At 37.0% G+C, this 17,604-nt stretch overlaps 1 protein-coding gene across 5 annotated transcripts in view; it reads left to right on the top strand.

Moving 5' to 3' along the window:
- OMA1 (OMA1 zinc metallopeptidase) overlaps window positions 1-17,604 on the top strand; it is a 65,170-nt gene that overhangs the window by 34,494 nt on the left and 13,072 nt on the right. For all 5 annotated transcript variants that reach the window (XM_021667715.2, XM_021667714.2, XM_064372405.1 and 2 more), the window contains one exon: window positions 11,450-11,599. In XM_021667715.2, the coding sequence (XP_021523390.2) occupies window positions 11,450-11,599 (150 nt within the window). The remainder of the gene's footprint in view (window positions 1-11,449; window positions 11,600-17,604) is intronic.

Genomic DNA, 17,604 nt, shown 5'->3' with positions numbered 1-17,604 from the left:
TGTAAAAGTCTTCCTATTTCTCCACATCCTCTCCAGCATCTGTTGTCTCCAGATTTTTTAATGATCGCCATTCTAACTGGTGTGAGATCGTATCTCAATGTGGTTTTGAGTTGCATTTCTCTAATGACCAGTGATGATGAGCATTTTTTCATATGTTTGTTGGCCTCAATGTCTTCTTTTGTAAAGTGTCTGTTCATATCCTTCACCCACTTTTGAATGGGCTTGTTTTTTTCTTGTAAATCTGTTTCAGTTCTTTGTAGATCCTGGATATTAGCCCTTTGTCAGATGGGTAGATTGTGAAGATGTTTTCCCATTCTGTTGGTTGCCAGTTCACTCTAATGATTGTTTCTGTTGCTGTACAGAAGCTCTGGAGTTTAATTAGATCCCATTTGTCTATTTTGGCTTTTGTTGCCAATGCTTTTGGTGTTTTAATCATGCAATCCTTGCCTCTGCCTATGTCCTGAATGGTTTTGCCTAGGTTTTCTTCTAGGGCTTTTATGGTGTTAGGTCTTATGTTTAAGTCTTTAATCCATCTGGAGTTAATTATACTATAAGGTGTCAGGAAGGAGTCTAGTTTCTGCTTTCTGCACATGGCTAGGCAGTTTTCCCAACACCATTTATGAAACAGGAAATCCTTTCCCCATTGCTTGTTTTTGTCAGGTTTGTCAAAGATCAGATGGTTGTAGATCTGTGGCGTTGCCTCTGAGGCCTCTGTTCTGTTCCATTGGTCTATATCTCTGTTTTGGTACCAGTACCATGCTGTTTTGATTACTGTAGCCTTGTAGTGTAGTTTAAAGTCAGGTAGTGTGATGCCTCCATCTTTGTTCTTTTTATTTAGGATTGTCTTGGCTCTGCAGGCTCTCTTTTGGTTCCATATGAAGTTTAAGGTCATTTTTTTTCAGTTCTGTGAAGAGGGTCATAGGTAGCTTGATGGGGATAGTGTTGAATCTATAAATTACTATGGGCCGTATGGCCATTTTCACGATATTGATTCTTCCTAACCATGAGCATGGAATGTTTTTCCATCTATTTGGGTCCTCTCTTATTTCCTTGAGCAGTGGTTCATAGTTCTCCTTAAAGAGGTCCTTTACACCCTTTGTTAGTTGTATTCCTAGGTATTTTATTCTCTTTGTAGCAATCGTGAATGGCAGTTCGTTCTTGATTTGGCTCTCTTTGAGTTTGTTATTGGTGTATAGGAATGCTTGTGATTTTTGCACATTGATTTTGTATCCTGAGACTGCTCAAGTTGTTTATCGGTTTCAGGAGATTTTGAGCAGAGACAATGGGGTCTTCTAAATATACAATCATGTCATCTGCAAATAGAGACAGTTTGACTTCTTCCTTTGCTAATTGAATACTCTTTATTTATTTTTCTTGCCTGATTGCTCTGGCTAGAATTTCCAATACTATATTGAATAGGAGTGGTGAGAGAGGGCATCCTTGTCTAGTGCCAGATTTCAAAGGGAATGCTTCCAGTTTTTGCCCATTCAGTATAATACTGGCTGTGGGTTTGTTGTAAATAGCTTTTATTATTTTGAGATACGTTCCGTTGACACCTAGTTTATTGATAGTTTTTAGCATAAAGGGCTGTAGAATTTTGTCAAAGGTCTTCTCTGCATCTATTGAGATAATCATGTGGTTTTTGTCTTTCATTCTGTTTATGTGGTGAATTACGTTTATAAACTTGCGTATGTTGAACCAGCCTTGCATCCCTGGGATGAAGCCTACTTGATCGTGATGGGTAAGCTTTTTGATGTGCTGTTGCAATTGGTTTGCCGGTATTTTATGGAAGAGTTTTGCATCAATGTTCATCATGGATATTGGCCTGAAGTTTTCTTTTCTTGTTGAGTCTGTCCTGGATTTTGGTATCAGGATGATGTTTGTCTCATAAAATGATTTGGGAAGGATTCCCTCTTTTTGGATTGTTTGGAATAGTTTTAGAAGGAAACCGTTTGCACGTCTGGTAGAATTTGACTGTGAACCCATCTGGACCTGGGCTTCTTTTGGTTGGTAGGCTATTAAGTGCTGCCTCCACTTCAGCCCTTGTTATTGGTCTATTTAGGGTTTCAACTTCTTCCTGGTTTAGGCTTGGGAGGGTGCAGGTGTCCAGGAATTTATCCATTTCTTCCAGGTTTACTGGTTTATGTGCATAGACTTGTTTGTAGTAATCGCTGATGGTGGTTTGTATTTCTGTGGAATCTGTGGTGATATCCCCTTTATCATTTTCTATTGCATCTATTTGATTCTTCTCTCTTTTCTTTTTATTAATCTGGCTGGTGGTCTGTCTATTTTGTTGATCTTTTCAAAAAACGAGCTCCTGGATTTATTGATTTTTTGAAGGGTTTTTTGTGGCTCTATCTCCTTCAGTTCTGCCCTGATCTTAGTTATTTCTTGTCTCCTGCTACCTTTTGAGTGTTTCTGATCTTGCTCCTCTAGCTCTTTCAATTTTGATGATAGGGTGTCAATTTTAGATCTTTCCTTGCTTCTCATGTGGGCATTTATTGCTATAAATTTTCCTCTAGACACTACTTAAAATGTGTCCCAGAGATTCTGGTACGTTGTGTCTTCATTCTCATTGGTTTCGAAAAACATCTTTATTTCTGCCTTCATTTCATTGTTTATCCAGTCAACATTCAAGAGCCAGTTGTTCAGTTTCCATGTAGTTGTGCGGTTCCAAGTAAGTTTCTTAATCCTGAGTTCTAATTTGATTGCACTGCGGTCTGAGAGACTGTTGTGATTTCCGTTCTTTTGCATTTGCTGAGGAGTGATTTACTTCCAATTATATGGTCAGTTTTAGAGTAAGTGTGATGTGGTGCTGAGAAGAATGTATATTCTGTGGATTTGTGGTGAAGAGTTCTGTAGATGTCTATTAGGTTTACTTGGTCCAGATCTGAGTTCAAGTCCTGGATATCCTTGTTAATTTTCTGTCTCATTGATCTGTCTAATATTGACAATGGTGTGTTGAAGTCTCCCACTATTATTGTGTGGGAGTCTAAGTCTCTTTGTAAGTCTTTAAGAACTTGCCTTATGTATCTGGGTGCTCCTTTATTGGGTGCGTATATATTTAGGATCGTTAGCTCTTCTTGTTGCGTTGATCCTTTTACCATTATGTAATGCCCTTCTTTTTCTCTTTTGATCTTTGTTGGTTAAAATCTATTTTATCAGATACTAGGATTGCAACTCCTGCTTTTTTTGCTTTCTATTTGCTTAGTAAATCTTCCTTCATCCCTTTATTTTGAGCCTATGTGTATCCTTGCATGTGAGATGGGTTTCCCGGATACAGCACACCGACGGGTTTTGACTTTTTATCCAATTTTCCAGTCTGTGTCTTTTGATTGTGGAATTTAACCCATTTACATTTAAGGTTAATATTGTTATGTGTGAATTTGATCCTGCCATTTTGATACTAGCTGGTTGTTTTGCGCATTAGTTGATGCAGTTTCTTCACTGTGTCAATGCTCTTTACCATTTGGTACATTTCTGGAGTGGCTGGTGCTGGTTGTTCCTTTCTGTGTTTAGTGATTCTTTCAGGAGCTCTTGTAAGGCAGGCCTGGTGGTGATGAAATCTCTCAGCAATTGCTTGTTCATAAAGGATTTTATTTCTCCTTTGCTTATGAAGCTTAGTTTGCCTGGATATGAAATTCTAGGCTGAAAGTTCTTTCCTTTAAGGATGTTGAATGTTGGCCTCCACTCTCTTCTGGCTTGTTGGGTTTCTGCCGAGAGATCTGCTGTAAGTCTGATGGATTTCCCTTTGTGGGTAACCTGACCTTTTTCTCTGGCTGCCCTTAGCATTTTTTCCTTCATTTCAACCCTGGTGAATCTGACAATTATGTGCCTTGGGGTTGCTCTTCTTGAGGAATATTTTTGTGGTGTTCTCTGTATTTCCTGGACTTGAATATTGGCCTGCCTTGCTAGGTTGGGGAAGTTCTCCTGGATAATACCCTGAAGAGTGTTTTCCAGCTTGGATTCATTCTCTCCGTCACATTCAGGTACACCTATCAAACGTAGATTAGGTCTTTTCACATAATCCCATATTTCTTGGAGGCTTTGTTCATTTCTTTTTACTCTTTTTTTCTCTAATCTTGCCTTCTTATTTTATTTCATTGAGTCGATCTTCAATCTCTGATATCCTTTCTTTTGCTTGGTCGATTTGGCTATTGAAAGTTGTGTATGCTTCACGAAGTTCTCGTGTTGTGTTTTTCAGCTCCATCAATTCATCTATATTCCTCTCCAGGCTGTTGATTCTCGTTAGCATTTCGTCAAACCTTTTTTCAAGGTTCTTAGTTTCTTTGCATTGGGTTAGAACCTGTTCTTTTAGCTCAGAGAAGTTTGTTATTACCCACCTTCTAAAGTCTGTTTCTGTCAATTCATTGGACTCATTCTCCATCCAGCCTTGTTCCCTTGCTGGCGAGGAGTTATGATCCCTTGGAGGAGGAGAGGCATTCTGGTTTTGGGTGTTTTCATCCTTTTTGCGCTGGTGTTTTCCCATCTTTGTGGATTTATTTACCTGTGGTCTTTGTAGTTGACTTTCAGATGAGATCTCTGAGTGGACATCCTTTTTGTTGATGTTGAAATTATTTCTTTCTGTTTTTTAGTTTTCCTTCTAACAGTCAGGTCCCTCTGCTATAGGACTAATGGAGGTCCACTCCAGACCCTGCTTGCCTGGGGATCGCCTGCAGCAGCTGCAGAGCACTAAGGGTTGCTGCCAGTTTCTTATTCTGTTATTTTTGTCCCAGAAGGATACCTGCCAGATGTCAGCCTGAGCTCTCCTTTATGAGGTGTCTCTTTGGATATATGGGGGATGGGGAGCTGCTTGAGGAGACAGTCTCTCCCTTATAGGAGCTCAAGTGCTGAGCTGTGAGCTCCGTTGTTCCATTCAGAGCTGCTGGGCAGGTACGTTTAAGTCTGCTGCAGCGGAACTCATAAACACCTTTTTTCCCAGATCCTCTGTCCTGGGAAGTTGGGGCTTTATTTATAAGTTCCTGATGAGCTGTTGCCTTTTTTCAGGGATGCCCTGCCCAGCAAGGAGGTAGCCTAGTCACAGTCTGCCAGCAGAGGCGTTGCTGAGCTGCCGTGGGCTCTGCCCAGCTGCTGTGTGAACTTCCTTGCAGTTTTGTTTATAGAGGAATAGTTAGAACTACCTCGGTAATGGCAGTCTGCATCAGTAATGGCGGACTGTCTCTGTAACGGCAGACTGCCTCAGTAACGGTGGATTGCCTCAACAATGGTGGACTCCTCGGTAATGGCGGACTGCCTCGGTAGTGGTGGACTGCCTTGGTAATGTTGGATGCCCTTCCCCCCGTAGAGCTGGACTGTCCCGTGTCCAGCTGTGCTTGCTGTGAAACTCTCAGTCTAGAGCATTTCAGATTGCTGGTCTTTGTGGGAGTGGGACCGGCCGAGCCAGATCACCTGGCTCCCTGTTGCAGCCCCCTTTTTTTCAGTTCAATGGGCAACTCTGTCTCCCGGGCACCAGTGAAACTGCACCCAGATTTGTGTGAGTTTTTGTGCAGAGACCCGCTGTGCCGGCTAAAACAGCCATGCTGGAGACTCGTGGTGCTTTTCTGCCCAGGAATCTCCTGGTCTGTGGGCAGTAAAAATTCATTTGGAAATGTGATCACTCACCCTCTGCGTTTTCATGGGGAACTGCAATCCAGAGCTGTTCCTATTTGGCCATCTTGGATCTTTTCTTGCTTTGCCCATTTTTAGATTGGGTTTTTAGTTTTTTTGCTATTGAGTTGTAGAAATTCCTTATATATTTTAGAAATTAACTCTTTATTAGATATTTGGTATACAAATGGTTTTTCCCATCCCATAGATAGCCTTTTCACTCTGTTTCCTTTACTATGCAGAGCTTTTTGGTTTGATGTAGTTCCACTCGTCTATTTTTGCCTTTCGTTTTCTGTGCTTTTGGTGTCATATTCACAAAATCATTGCCAAGACCAAAGTCATGAAACTTTTCCGTCATATTTTCCTCTAGGAATTTTATAGTTTTAGATCTTACGTTTACATCTTTAGTCCATTTTTAGTGGGTTTTTGTATGTAGTGTAAGATAAGGGTCCACTTTCATTCTTTTGCACGTGGATATTCAGTTTTTCTTGCACCGTTTGTTGAAGAAACTGCGTTTCTTCATTGTGAAGGGTGTGTGTGTGTTTGTGTGTATGTGTGTGTGTGTGTTTTTGAGTAGGGTTTTGCTCTGTCATCCAGGCTGGGGTACAGGGCATGATCATGGCTTAATGCAGCCTTGACTTCCCAGGCTCAGGTGATCTTCCCACCTCAACCTCCTGGTCCACAGGCATGTACCACCACACCTGGCTGATTTTTTGTAGAGACAGTTTCACCATGTTGTCCAGGTTGGTCTTGGACTCCTGGTCTCATGCAATCCATGTGCCTCAGCCTCCTAAAGTACTGGGATCACAGATATGAGCCACCATGCCTGGCCTCCCATTGTGTATTTTTGGTAGCCTTGTTAAAGATCTGTATTTGTGTGGGCTTAACTTCGTGTTCTCTGTTCTTTTCCATTGATTGAATGGTGGTCTTTATGCAAATACTGTTTGAATTACTGTAGCTCTGTAATATATTTTGAAATCAGGAAGCATGACGCCTCTATTCTTCCTCATCTTTAAGATTGCTTTGGCTATTTTGGGTCAGTTGTGATTCCATATGAATTTTAGGATTGTTTTTTCTGTTTCTATAAGAAAAATGCCAATGGAATTTTCATAGAGATCTCATTGAATCTGTAGATCACCTTGGGTAGTATGGATATTTTAACAATATTAAGTCTTAAAATCCATGAACATGGGATATCTTTCCATTTATGGGAGTTGTCTTTAATTTCTTTCATCAGTTTTTAAAAATAGTTTTTAGTGTATAAGGCTTTCACCTCCTTAGTTTGGTTTAGTAAATATTTTATTCTTTTTAATGTTTTTGTAAGTGGAATGTTTTCTTAATTTCCTGTTTGGATAGTTTATTGTTAGTGTGTAGAACATAACTGATTTTTGTATGCTGATTTTTGTATCCTAACTTTATTGACTTTGTTAGTTCTAGCAGGGTTTTTGTGTGTGGGGCGTCTTTAGTTTTCTACTTATAAGATTATATCATCTGAAAAGATAAATCATTTTACTTGTTTCTTTCTGATTTCAATGCCTTTTATTTCTTTCTCTTGCCTAATTGCCCTGGCTAGGACTTCCAGTGCTATGTTGAATAGAAGTGGCAAGATTGGACATCCTTGCCTTGTTCCTGTGCTTAGAGGAAAACATTTTTGTTTTTCACTATGAAGTGTGATGCTAGCTGTGGACTTTTCATATATAACCATAATTATGTTGAGATATTTTTTTTCTATTTCTAGTATTCGAGAGTTTTTATCATGAAAGGGTGTTTAATTTTGTCAAGTGCTTTTTCTGCATTTATAGAGATGATCATGTGATTTTTTTTTTATTCTGTTAATGTGGTGTATCACATTAATACATTAATTGATTTTTGTGTGTTGAACCATTCTTGATTACCAAGAAAAAAAATCTCCTTGGTCATAAGGTGTGATCCTTTTAATGTGCTCTTGAATTTGGTTTGCTAGTATTTTGTTAAGAATTTTTGCATTTATGTTCATCAGGGATATTGGCCTGTAATTTTTTTTTTTGTAGTGTCTTTGGCATAGGTATCAGGTTAATGCTGGCCTCATAGAATAAGTTTGGAAGTGTTCCCTCCTCAATTTTTTGAAAGAGCTTGAGAGTGATTGACATTAATTCTTCAAGTGTTTTTGGTAGGATTCACCAGTGAAGTCATCTGGTTCTGGGCTTTTCTTTGTTGGGAGGTTTTTTTTATTATTGATTCAATCCCATTAGTTACAGATCTGTTCAAATTTTCTATTTTTTTATTATTCAGTCTTGGTGGGTTATATATTTCTTGGAGTTTATCCATTTCTTCTAAGTTATCCAATTTGTGGGAGTATAGTTGTTCAGAGTAGTCTCTTAATGATCCTTTGTATGGTATCAGTTATAATGGTATGTTGTAATGTGTCCTCTTTCATTTCTGATTTTGTTGACTTACATCTTCTTTTTTCTTAATTACTCTGAAGATTTGTCAGTTTTGTAAATTTTTTCCAAAAAAGCTCTTAGTTTCAAGGTTTTTTTCTATTTTTTTAAATTCTTGCCTTTATTTCTGCTTCAATCTTTATTATTTCCTTCCTTCTGCTAACTTTGGGCTTCTTTTTTTTTCTTTTTTTAAGATCCTACAGGTATAAGATTAGGTTGTTTGTTTTCTTTCTTCTTCTTTTTTTAAATGTAGGTGTTTATCACTATAAACTATCCTCTTAGAACCACTTTGGCTGTAGCCCATCGGTTTTGTTATATTGTGTTTTCATTTTCATTTGTCTTAAAATGATTTTCCTTTCTTTTTTTCCTTTGACCCATAGGCTCTTCAGGAGCGTGTTGTTTGAGAGTGTGCTTCAGAATTTCTGTTTGGTACTTTTTTTTTAACATTTTCTGAGTCTTTGTTGAAATTCTGACATTGTTCATGCGTTGTTCTGACCTCACTGAGTGTCTTTATGATGGTTATTTTGAATTCTCTTGTCAGATAAACAATGTATTTCCCTTTCATTAGGGTCAGTTTCTGAAGATTTATCTTGTTCTTTTATTACATATTTCTCTGTTTATTTTTTGACTCTTATTGTTGATATCTACACATTAGGAAAAAACAGCAACCTCTCTTAGTCTTTGCACTCTTTGTACAGGAGATCTTCACTAGTCAGCACAGCAGAGATTCTGAGAATCTCTCAAACTTTCATGCTAGTACAAACTGCTGTTTTTGTTCTTAGCAGTCCCTAGGCATCTAGGGTCCTATCTGGTCCATCTGGTCCATATGCTGTGTCCTGTCAGTGCTCCAAGACAGATGAGACAGAAGCCAGTCCCTTGGGCAGCCCTCAGAAATGTTAGAATGTTGGATATGTGATCTACCGCTTCTCCCCCAGCCCTGCCCTGGGAGAAGCTGGGCTCTGGAGTTTTTCTCCAACTCATTTTATGCTGAGCCTTAGGGAGTGAGTATGGCAACTGCTTGTGTGCTTGTTCAAACTGCTGTTGCTGTTATCTCTGGCCCCCTGTCATCTAGAGTGTTCTAGATTCCATCAGTGCTACAAGAGTGGCAAGACAAAAGCCAGTTCCTAGGGCAGCTCTTAGAAAAGTTAGAATGTTAGATACACAAGCCGACTTTTCCCTTCCTTAAGGAGTAGTAGAGAGCTGCAGGTGTTCTTATGATCATATGGTCTGTATTGGAGGTACATAATTGCTCTTGGAGATTATGGTGAGAGGGTATCTCCAATTTTTTACCAGGTTTGATGTGGCTCATTTCATACTTGTGCAGGTGCAGAGCATTGCACCTAGTTTCAGGATTTCTCACAAAGGGAATTTGTCTATTATTGTTGAATCAGTGTGTTCATATGCAGAAGGAGGGTTCAGGGCTTCCTATTTTTCCATCTTGCTGATGTCCACCCTGTTACTTATTTTTCCTCAGTTGGAAAATGTAAATCAAATACTCATTTTGGAAACACAATTATCTGACTTTAATGAGTCTTTGAACTGGGTTTGAGAAATATAGACAAACTCAACACTCTTATCTTAACATTAAAGTAGACATCTGAAGTCCCTTTTTAATATTTTTAGTTTGGAATACTTTCTAGTCTGTTGGGATAATTAATTTCTTTTTCTATTTCTGCATATCAAACATTGCTTCAAAGATTCCCTTCAACTGTGTTACTTAGAGATTGAATAGGGAAATATTTTGTCTTTTGATTAACAGTTTTAGGCTTAAAAAAATTAGATAAGTATGCTTTTTGCTTGTATAGCAAACAGACTTCATATTAGATAATTCATGAATTTGTAGTCCATTGAAATGTTTATCTTCCAGTTTTCAGAGGATTTTTTTGTTTGTTAGTATTCTTTAAAATCATTTTATATTTTAATGGATTATTTTAGAAGAATACTTGTTACTCTCAGCTTGTATTTTTATTGTGAATGTGATTACCTATTATTGAGGGGCATATTCCTGTGTGTATTTCTAATTCAGCATCAAATAATTATTTCTGTGTAGGTATATATGTTACACACATATTTTATACATAAGCACGCACACATCTTGCGTATATAGGTATGTACTTATATGTGTGCAGACGTGAATCATATTTATGTTTGTGATATACATTTATCTTGTATATTCCTGTTTATATACATCTAAATGTGTATATCCATATCTTTACAGTAGTGTATAAAGTACCTTGACTTCTTTTCAACTTAAAATACTCAGAGATCTTAAAGAATTATATTTCTTTAAATATTTAATAAGATTTACTTGAATTTAAAATTTTTTCATTTATTTTGCTAACATTTGGAAATGTTTTAATGATATTTGTTAAGAAATTATGTAGGATGGATGTTGACTAGCATGCAGTGTTCTATTAATATATTTGCCTTTGTGGTTTCACAATTACGTTATTATAAGTGTTTTTGAGAGTACCTTTTAGTTAATATAGTACTTATATATTTTTCTTAGTTTTAATCAAAAGTAAAATGGTTGGGAAATATAATCACTTGTTTTCCAGTTACGTCTTATAGAAAGAATAAGTTAAGAAATGTGAATAAATTGAACAAATTAATAAAATATTAATAATCCACCTTATGGAGGATTTTAAAATAATTTTAATTATAAAATAATGTATTTTAATATAGTTCAGAAATAAAAGTTCTGCTCTCTCTCTACTATCAAATACCTCAGGTACATTCTTAGGGTAGCTACTGTTAACCATTTCTTAAATAGCTTTCCAGATATGTTCTGTGCATATACAAGTATATATGTATGGTTATATATTTTGAGTGTGTGTTGGAATTGTGCATACACATACACAAGATCTACATATAGTCTTTTACAAAGTACTAATGTACTTTTATAAGGTATTGTATTTTATAAGGTATACTATGAATTAAGTATATTCTCCATATACATTGAGAAAAGTGGGTTAATTGATGTACACAATAAAAATGTCTTCTTTTATATGAAGTTTTTATTCTGATCTAGTGGCATGGAAGTAAAGTTTTTTAATGTAGTTTAATAACAGGTTATATTTTTAAAACCTTATTTTTATGAAAACAGAAATTTTTAATTTGTGTATAGTATTTTACCCTTAATATATGTTCTTTATATCCATCATACTGAAAATAGTGGGTTATCTTTGGGGAGCAGGATTATTGTGAATGTTGTATGTGGGGAGGGCAGGCATTCTCTTATTTCTGTACTGTGATACTATATTGTTTGAGGTGGGTCTTTTTCTAAGCAATGAGTATGTTCTACTTTTATTAAAATGATGATAGAAAGTGATTTTGAAGCATGTGGTGACATAAAGTCATGTTTTTAAAAAAATATTCTCAAAACTGAGCTCATTGTGTGGCTTTATTAATTTTGGTTTTAGGCTTGTGTGGACATAAGAGCCAGTTCAGTGTTTTGGCAGCAAATGGAATTTGTTGATAGCCTGCATGGCCAACCCAAGATGCCAGAATGGTTATCTACACACCCTTCTCATGGCAATCGAGTTGAGCACTTGGATAGACTTATACCTCAGGTGAGCTGACACCGTAGAAGGAAGGATATTATTTTTACTGTATCATTTATTTGTAATGTTGTCACTTCTTTTGCTTGGTAAAAAGAGTTCTAGTCTTTTAACTGTTTTGATTACTATAATTATGGATGATTAGTTTTCAAAAAGTTTGACTGAAAAGCAAAATTCTGCTTGTCCACAAGTCTTAGAGAATAAATTACTGTGTATGGTTGACTTTTCTTACTAGTGAAAGTTTAACCCCTTTAATATGATACTTTAATTTTAACTGACTTGATGAAAGTTGAAAACTCAAGGCATATTATGTTTTTTAAACATTGATGATAATTTAATCTTTCCTTGGTGGTTTAAGCTTTTTGTTAAAAATACCAGTTAATGAGTTGTGTAAAAGTTTTGGGTCAAGTGGATATTAATTGTAGCAGTGATGCAGGAATTTGTTTTTTTAGGAAAAATCTCTTCATGTTAGTTTGTTTCTGGTTGTTTTATTTCTTTATAAAGATAAGAGTGAACCATTTGCTCTCTGGCTTTTCTTTTTGTAGAATTCATTAGTAGGTCAAGCTGAGGCAGCTTTCTTCCAAGTAGTTTTCAGTATCCTCTGAAAGTCTTTTGATTTGTTGACATCATTTCAGATGTGTTTCATGGTTTCCATATCACTACAAAATGGATATTAGGCATCTCTGAGCCAGCTTACAAGCCCTCTTCCATCTCACTTGTATTAAATTTTGGTCGCTTGTTATGAAAGCAGAACATTTTTTTAGCAATTTAAGAATTGTTACTGGGCCATGTGCTAATGGATAGCACAATAGATCCAGGTATGTTATAGAAATATCTTTCTCATGCCTGTAGTCCCAGCACTTTGGGAGACCAAGGTGGGTGAATTACCTGAGGTCAGGAGTTTGAGACAGCCTGGCCAACTGGCAAAACCCCGTCTCTACTAAAAATACAAAAATTAGCTGGGCATGGTGGTGCGCGCCTGTAATAGCCACTCAGGAGGCGGAGGCAGGAGAATCACTTGAACCCTGGAGGCAGAGGTGGCAGTGAGCCAAGATTGCATCATTGCACTCCTGTCTGGGTGACAGAGTGAGACTCTGTCTCAAAAAAAATAAAAAGAAGTCTCTTTCAGCCTGACTTCAAATTCAGCCCAACAAGTGAACAAATACTGAGTACCTCTTAAAAGAAAGAAATGATGCTTGACGTGGGGTATACAAAGAGGAATAAGACATGGTTATTGATATTTACAGGATACTAAGATACATACAAAATGATTTTTAATACAAGGATGTGATTTATCCTAAGAAAAATAAAAATTTTATGGTATGTAGTTTGAAGGAAGATGAATCTGCATCTAGTTTGGGATAAGAAACTAGTGCAAGATTTATTCATTCATTCATTTTATCAATATTTATTGAAACTTATTGATAATCTACTATTCTATATTCTCTTACTAGGGAATGAACAAAACACAGCAGTCTGTTCTCTTGGAGTTAACATTCTAGTTAAGTAATGCAAATAAGAAACAAACATATAATGTGCCAAGCAATAATAAGCACTTTGGGAAAAAAATAAAGCAGGTAAAAGGTATTAGAGAAGGGCAAGCAGCAGAGAAGGGGTACTAGTCTATGTTCTGTTGTCAAGGAAGGCCTCACTGATCAGAGTCTGGAAGGAAGCATGGGAACAAGTCCTGTAGCTGTCTGGAGGGAGAGGGAGCCTTTCAGGCTAAGGAAGCTGCTGATGCAGAGGACCTGAAGTGAGAGTGTGTTTGATGTGTTCAAGGAGTAGCAAGGAAGACATTGGGGCTGAAGGGAGTAAAGGAGAGGAAGAACAGTTTAAGATGAGGCGAAGGGGGACCAGACCACAAAGGTTCTTCTAAGCCATTGTAAGAACTTGACTTTCACTTCAAGTGATGGGGAAGCTAGTCGAGGATATTGATCAGACGAGTGACTTGATTTGACTCATGTTTTATTGTGATCACTGGCATTACTGTGTGGAGAGTAGACTGTAGTGGGGCAATGATGGAGTCCAGGAGATTATTTAGGAGACTCTTATCATAATCCTGGTAACAGATGACGGTGGCTTGGACCAAGATATCTGGTAGCAGAAAAGGGAGAGAGAATTGGTCAGATTCTGGATATATTTTGAGAGGAGTGATGACAGGATTTGTTGGTAGTTTAAGTATACTTTGTGCCTTTTGTGAGCATTGAGGACAGTCGAGCATGGCTTCTTAACACCTATTTTAGTTTGTTCAGGTTGCTATAACAAAATACCATAGACCGTGTGGTTATAAACAACAGAAACTTACTTCTCACAGTTGGGGAGGCTCTGACGTCTTAGATCGAGTTTCCAACAGATTTGGTGTGTGGTGAGGGCCCACTTCCCAGCTCATAAACGGCCATCTTCTCCTTATAACCTCACATGCTAAAAGGGGCAAGAGAGTTCTCAATAGCCTCTTTTATAAGGGCACTAACCCATTTATGAGGGCTCCACCCTTATGGCCTAATCACCTCCCAAAGGCTCTCACCTCCTGATGCCATCACATTGGGAGTTGGAATTTCAACATATGAATTCTAGGGGGACACAGACATTCAGTCTATATCAGCACCTATTTTAACGAGATTTAAATTATATTCTCAATTTGAAGAAAAAATATTTGAGAAAGAAATAGCAGTGAAATTTACCTGATATAATATGTAGTAATTATTCCTCTTAAAAGGGTAGTATAGGCATGGGACATCATGTATTTCATCAGTAACTGATTTGTACTGAGGATCACTGACTATAAGAGGTTCCTTCATGCTATCCAAGGCCCCAGGGACTTTATTGCACCCTGGAAGGCCTCGGCCTGTCTCTAAAGGCCTAGTAACCATATGATTTTCTCCTGGATTTTTTTCCTTTTTATTTTTGCTCAATGAAATTCTAAAAATATGTGGTTTGTTTAAATTGGATAATGAATTCTGTTAGCCAGCTTTTAATGTGAAGACTTCTAAATTCTGAATTGTCATTTCATCATCAAATTACTGAGCATTTTTGGAGAGGTAAAAACTGTGCTTTAGAGAAGTCTTTAATAATGAATTGATTAGTGAGTAGGAAGAAAAATGGCTAAAGAAACAAATGTTATTTGGGAGCCAATGATAAAGACAAAGACATGAGACATTTTTCTTCTAAAAATAAACTATCCTAGTTCAGAAACTTAATTTGAAAACCTCATATAATTTCTTATATTCCCCACCCCAAGTGATTAAATTCAATTTGAAGGTAATAAAACTTTATTGCAATATTGGGAATAACTCAGTGGTTGAAGTGAAACTGATAGTACACGGGTATATTGTTAATTAGAATACACAGTCATAACTCAAAGATTGGAATTCCCTATTATCATAGTCTAATTTCTATAATGAAAGAAGGCAGTTTCTCAGGCAGTATATAGAATTAAGTGAGTCTTTATACTACTACTACATTTTGAAATTATATTTTATGTAGCCTTTTTTTTCTACTCAAGTGAGTACATTATGTTCTACGTAAGGATTCTGCCCTTCGACATCTCTAGCAGTTTGGTGAAGTGATGTTCCCCTCAAAGGCAGTTGCGAATACAGCACTAGACAGCACAGACAAGTCCAGGCCAGAGATGAAGATTTCAGAGTTTCAGAGTCATCTTAAAAACAAGCGCCGGGTGCGGTGGCTCACGCCTGTAATCCCAACACTTTGGGAGGCTGAGGTGGGTGGATTACGAGGTCAAGAGATCGAGAGCATCCTGGTCAACATGACGAAACCCTGTCTCTACTAAAAATACAAAAAATTAGCTGGACATGGTGGCGCGTGCCTGTAGTCCCAGCTACTCAGGAGGCTGAGGCAGGAGAATTGCCTGAACCCAGGAGGCAGAGGTTGCGGTGAGCCAAGATCGCACCATTGCACTCCAGCCTGAGTAACAAGAGCGAAACTCCATCTAAAAAAAAAAAAAAAAAGCGATAGTTGAAGCAATGAGAATGGATGAGTTCATGTAGGAAGTGATTAGAGAAAATGTTCAAAGTAACAGTATTACATATTTTCCACATTTATGGGTGGGAGGAAGACAGAGCCTATGTTGGATCAGATTCATAGGAGGAGAACCAAAAAAGTAGGATTCTGTGATTAGAACACAAATTTTGATCATTTGATTTTTAAACTTTAGCTTATTGAAGATTGTGTATTTTTATTTCTTATTAGATCCCTTGAATAGCGTCACAAAAATGCATTGTTTCTTACTGTAGCTTATCAACTTTTAAGATGTTTTAAATATGCACTTTATGCATTCAACAAATATTTGTTGATCACTTGTTATATGCCAGGTTGTAGGTGATATGAATAGACAAAAATCCCTGTCCTCACGAAGCTTATTCTGCAATAAAGGGAGACAGATAGTAAATTCGGTACTGGGGGCAGGAGTAGGGGGCAAAGGAGAGGGAGAGACAGCTCTCTCATGTCTCTTCTTATAAAACTACTAATCCTATTGGATCAGGACCCCACCCTTAAGACCTCATTAAACCTTAGTAACTTCCTTTAAGGCCTTATTTCCAAATATAGTTACACTGGAGGTTGGGACTTCAAAATATGAATTTTATAGAAACACATGAGTACTTAGTAGACAGCTATGTGTGAGCAGAGATGGGAGGGGTGCTGGAATATCAGTGTAAAATGAGGTCAGTCAGCAACCAGAGAAGGTTTCACTGAGAAGCTGATACTTGAACACAGACTTGAAATAAGTGAAGGATCCAGGCTTGTGGCTGTCTTGGGGAAGAGTTCAAGGCCATGGGGCAGGAGCAACAACAAGAAAACCAGTGTGGGTTTTATGGGGTGAGCAAGGGAATGGGGAGGGCATGGGCCTTATCGCCCCTGTAAGGACTTTGGCTTTTGTTCACAGAGATGGGACACTAGTGGAGGGATTTGAGCAGAAGACTGGAGGAGTGACAGGGTTGCTTATGTTTGAAAAGGATGTGACCTACAAAGCAGTACAATAATATAGTTTTGGATCATTTTAGCCTAGTATATTGTTCAGAAAATAGATTAGTTCCTTTCTTGCTTTGTTTTTAAGTCAAGATAACATCTCACTTTAGAAAAAAAAATGTTTTTTCACATTTGCTTTTTTTAAAATGTGAATTTCAAGATAAAATGTGTAGATCGCCTGGTTAAATATAATCTTGTGATGTACTAGCATTTAAAAAGGATAAATACAGGTTTGTAGTAATATTCTTTGTAGTTAATAAACTGATATGTTAGAATTTTATGTACTTGAAATAATCAGTTAAACACATATTCCATATATTTTGATTATCCTAACAACTTGGGTGAAAAAACGAAGAGCAGATGTTGTATCAATTTGTTGATGTTTAATAGTATGATAGTTTTAAAATTATAGTTACCCTGTTCAGACTTTATATATATTATAATTTGCCCTTGAAAGAGACACCTGATTTAACTTTTTTCTATAAGGATTGTTATAAAATATGAATAGATATGAATAAGAGAAATCTGCTTCAAAGATTTATTTTAAAACTGAAAGCATTTAGAACTGGATTTCTTATTCTCCACTTATCAATGCTGTTTCTACCATCCCCTCTTCATTGGATGAAGGGTATGGAGAATGATAGAACATATAGGAAAAATATTTAATTTGAACTTATTCATTGTTTAGGGTTATAACCGTTTGTAATCATAATTTGAATAGGATATATATTTTAAATGTTTTAGAGCTTTCAATGCCAGTTTTATTCAGAAACTAAAAAATCTTTATCAAATTCACTTCATTCAATTTTTAGATATCACAATCACTTATGGCTACATTCATATTAATCTATTTTGTATCCTTTACACTTTCAGGAAGCTAGGGGTTTGAACGCATGTGTAAATCATTCTTACGCATTTATAATTGGACAAAGTAAATGAATAAATCATTAATATTATACATCTCATGACCAGAAAATAGGAGAGTGTTTAACATTGAAGTGAAATGTCGTTGTTGGCCAATGTACACAAACACA

Source organism: Aotus nancymaae, unplaced genomic scaffold (assembly GCF_030222135.1).
Source record: "Aotus nancymaae isolate 86718 unplaced genomic scaffold, 86718_ANA_hifiasm-v0.15.2.pri h1tg000007l, whole genome shotgun sequence".
NCBI classification, from domain to species: Eukaryota; Metazoa; Chordata; class Mammalia; order Primates; family Aotidae; genus Aotus; species Aotus nancymaae.
The sequence above is the reverse complement of the archived record's forward strand: the minus strand, read 5'-3'. Positions and strand labels throughout refer to the sequence as shown.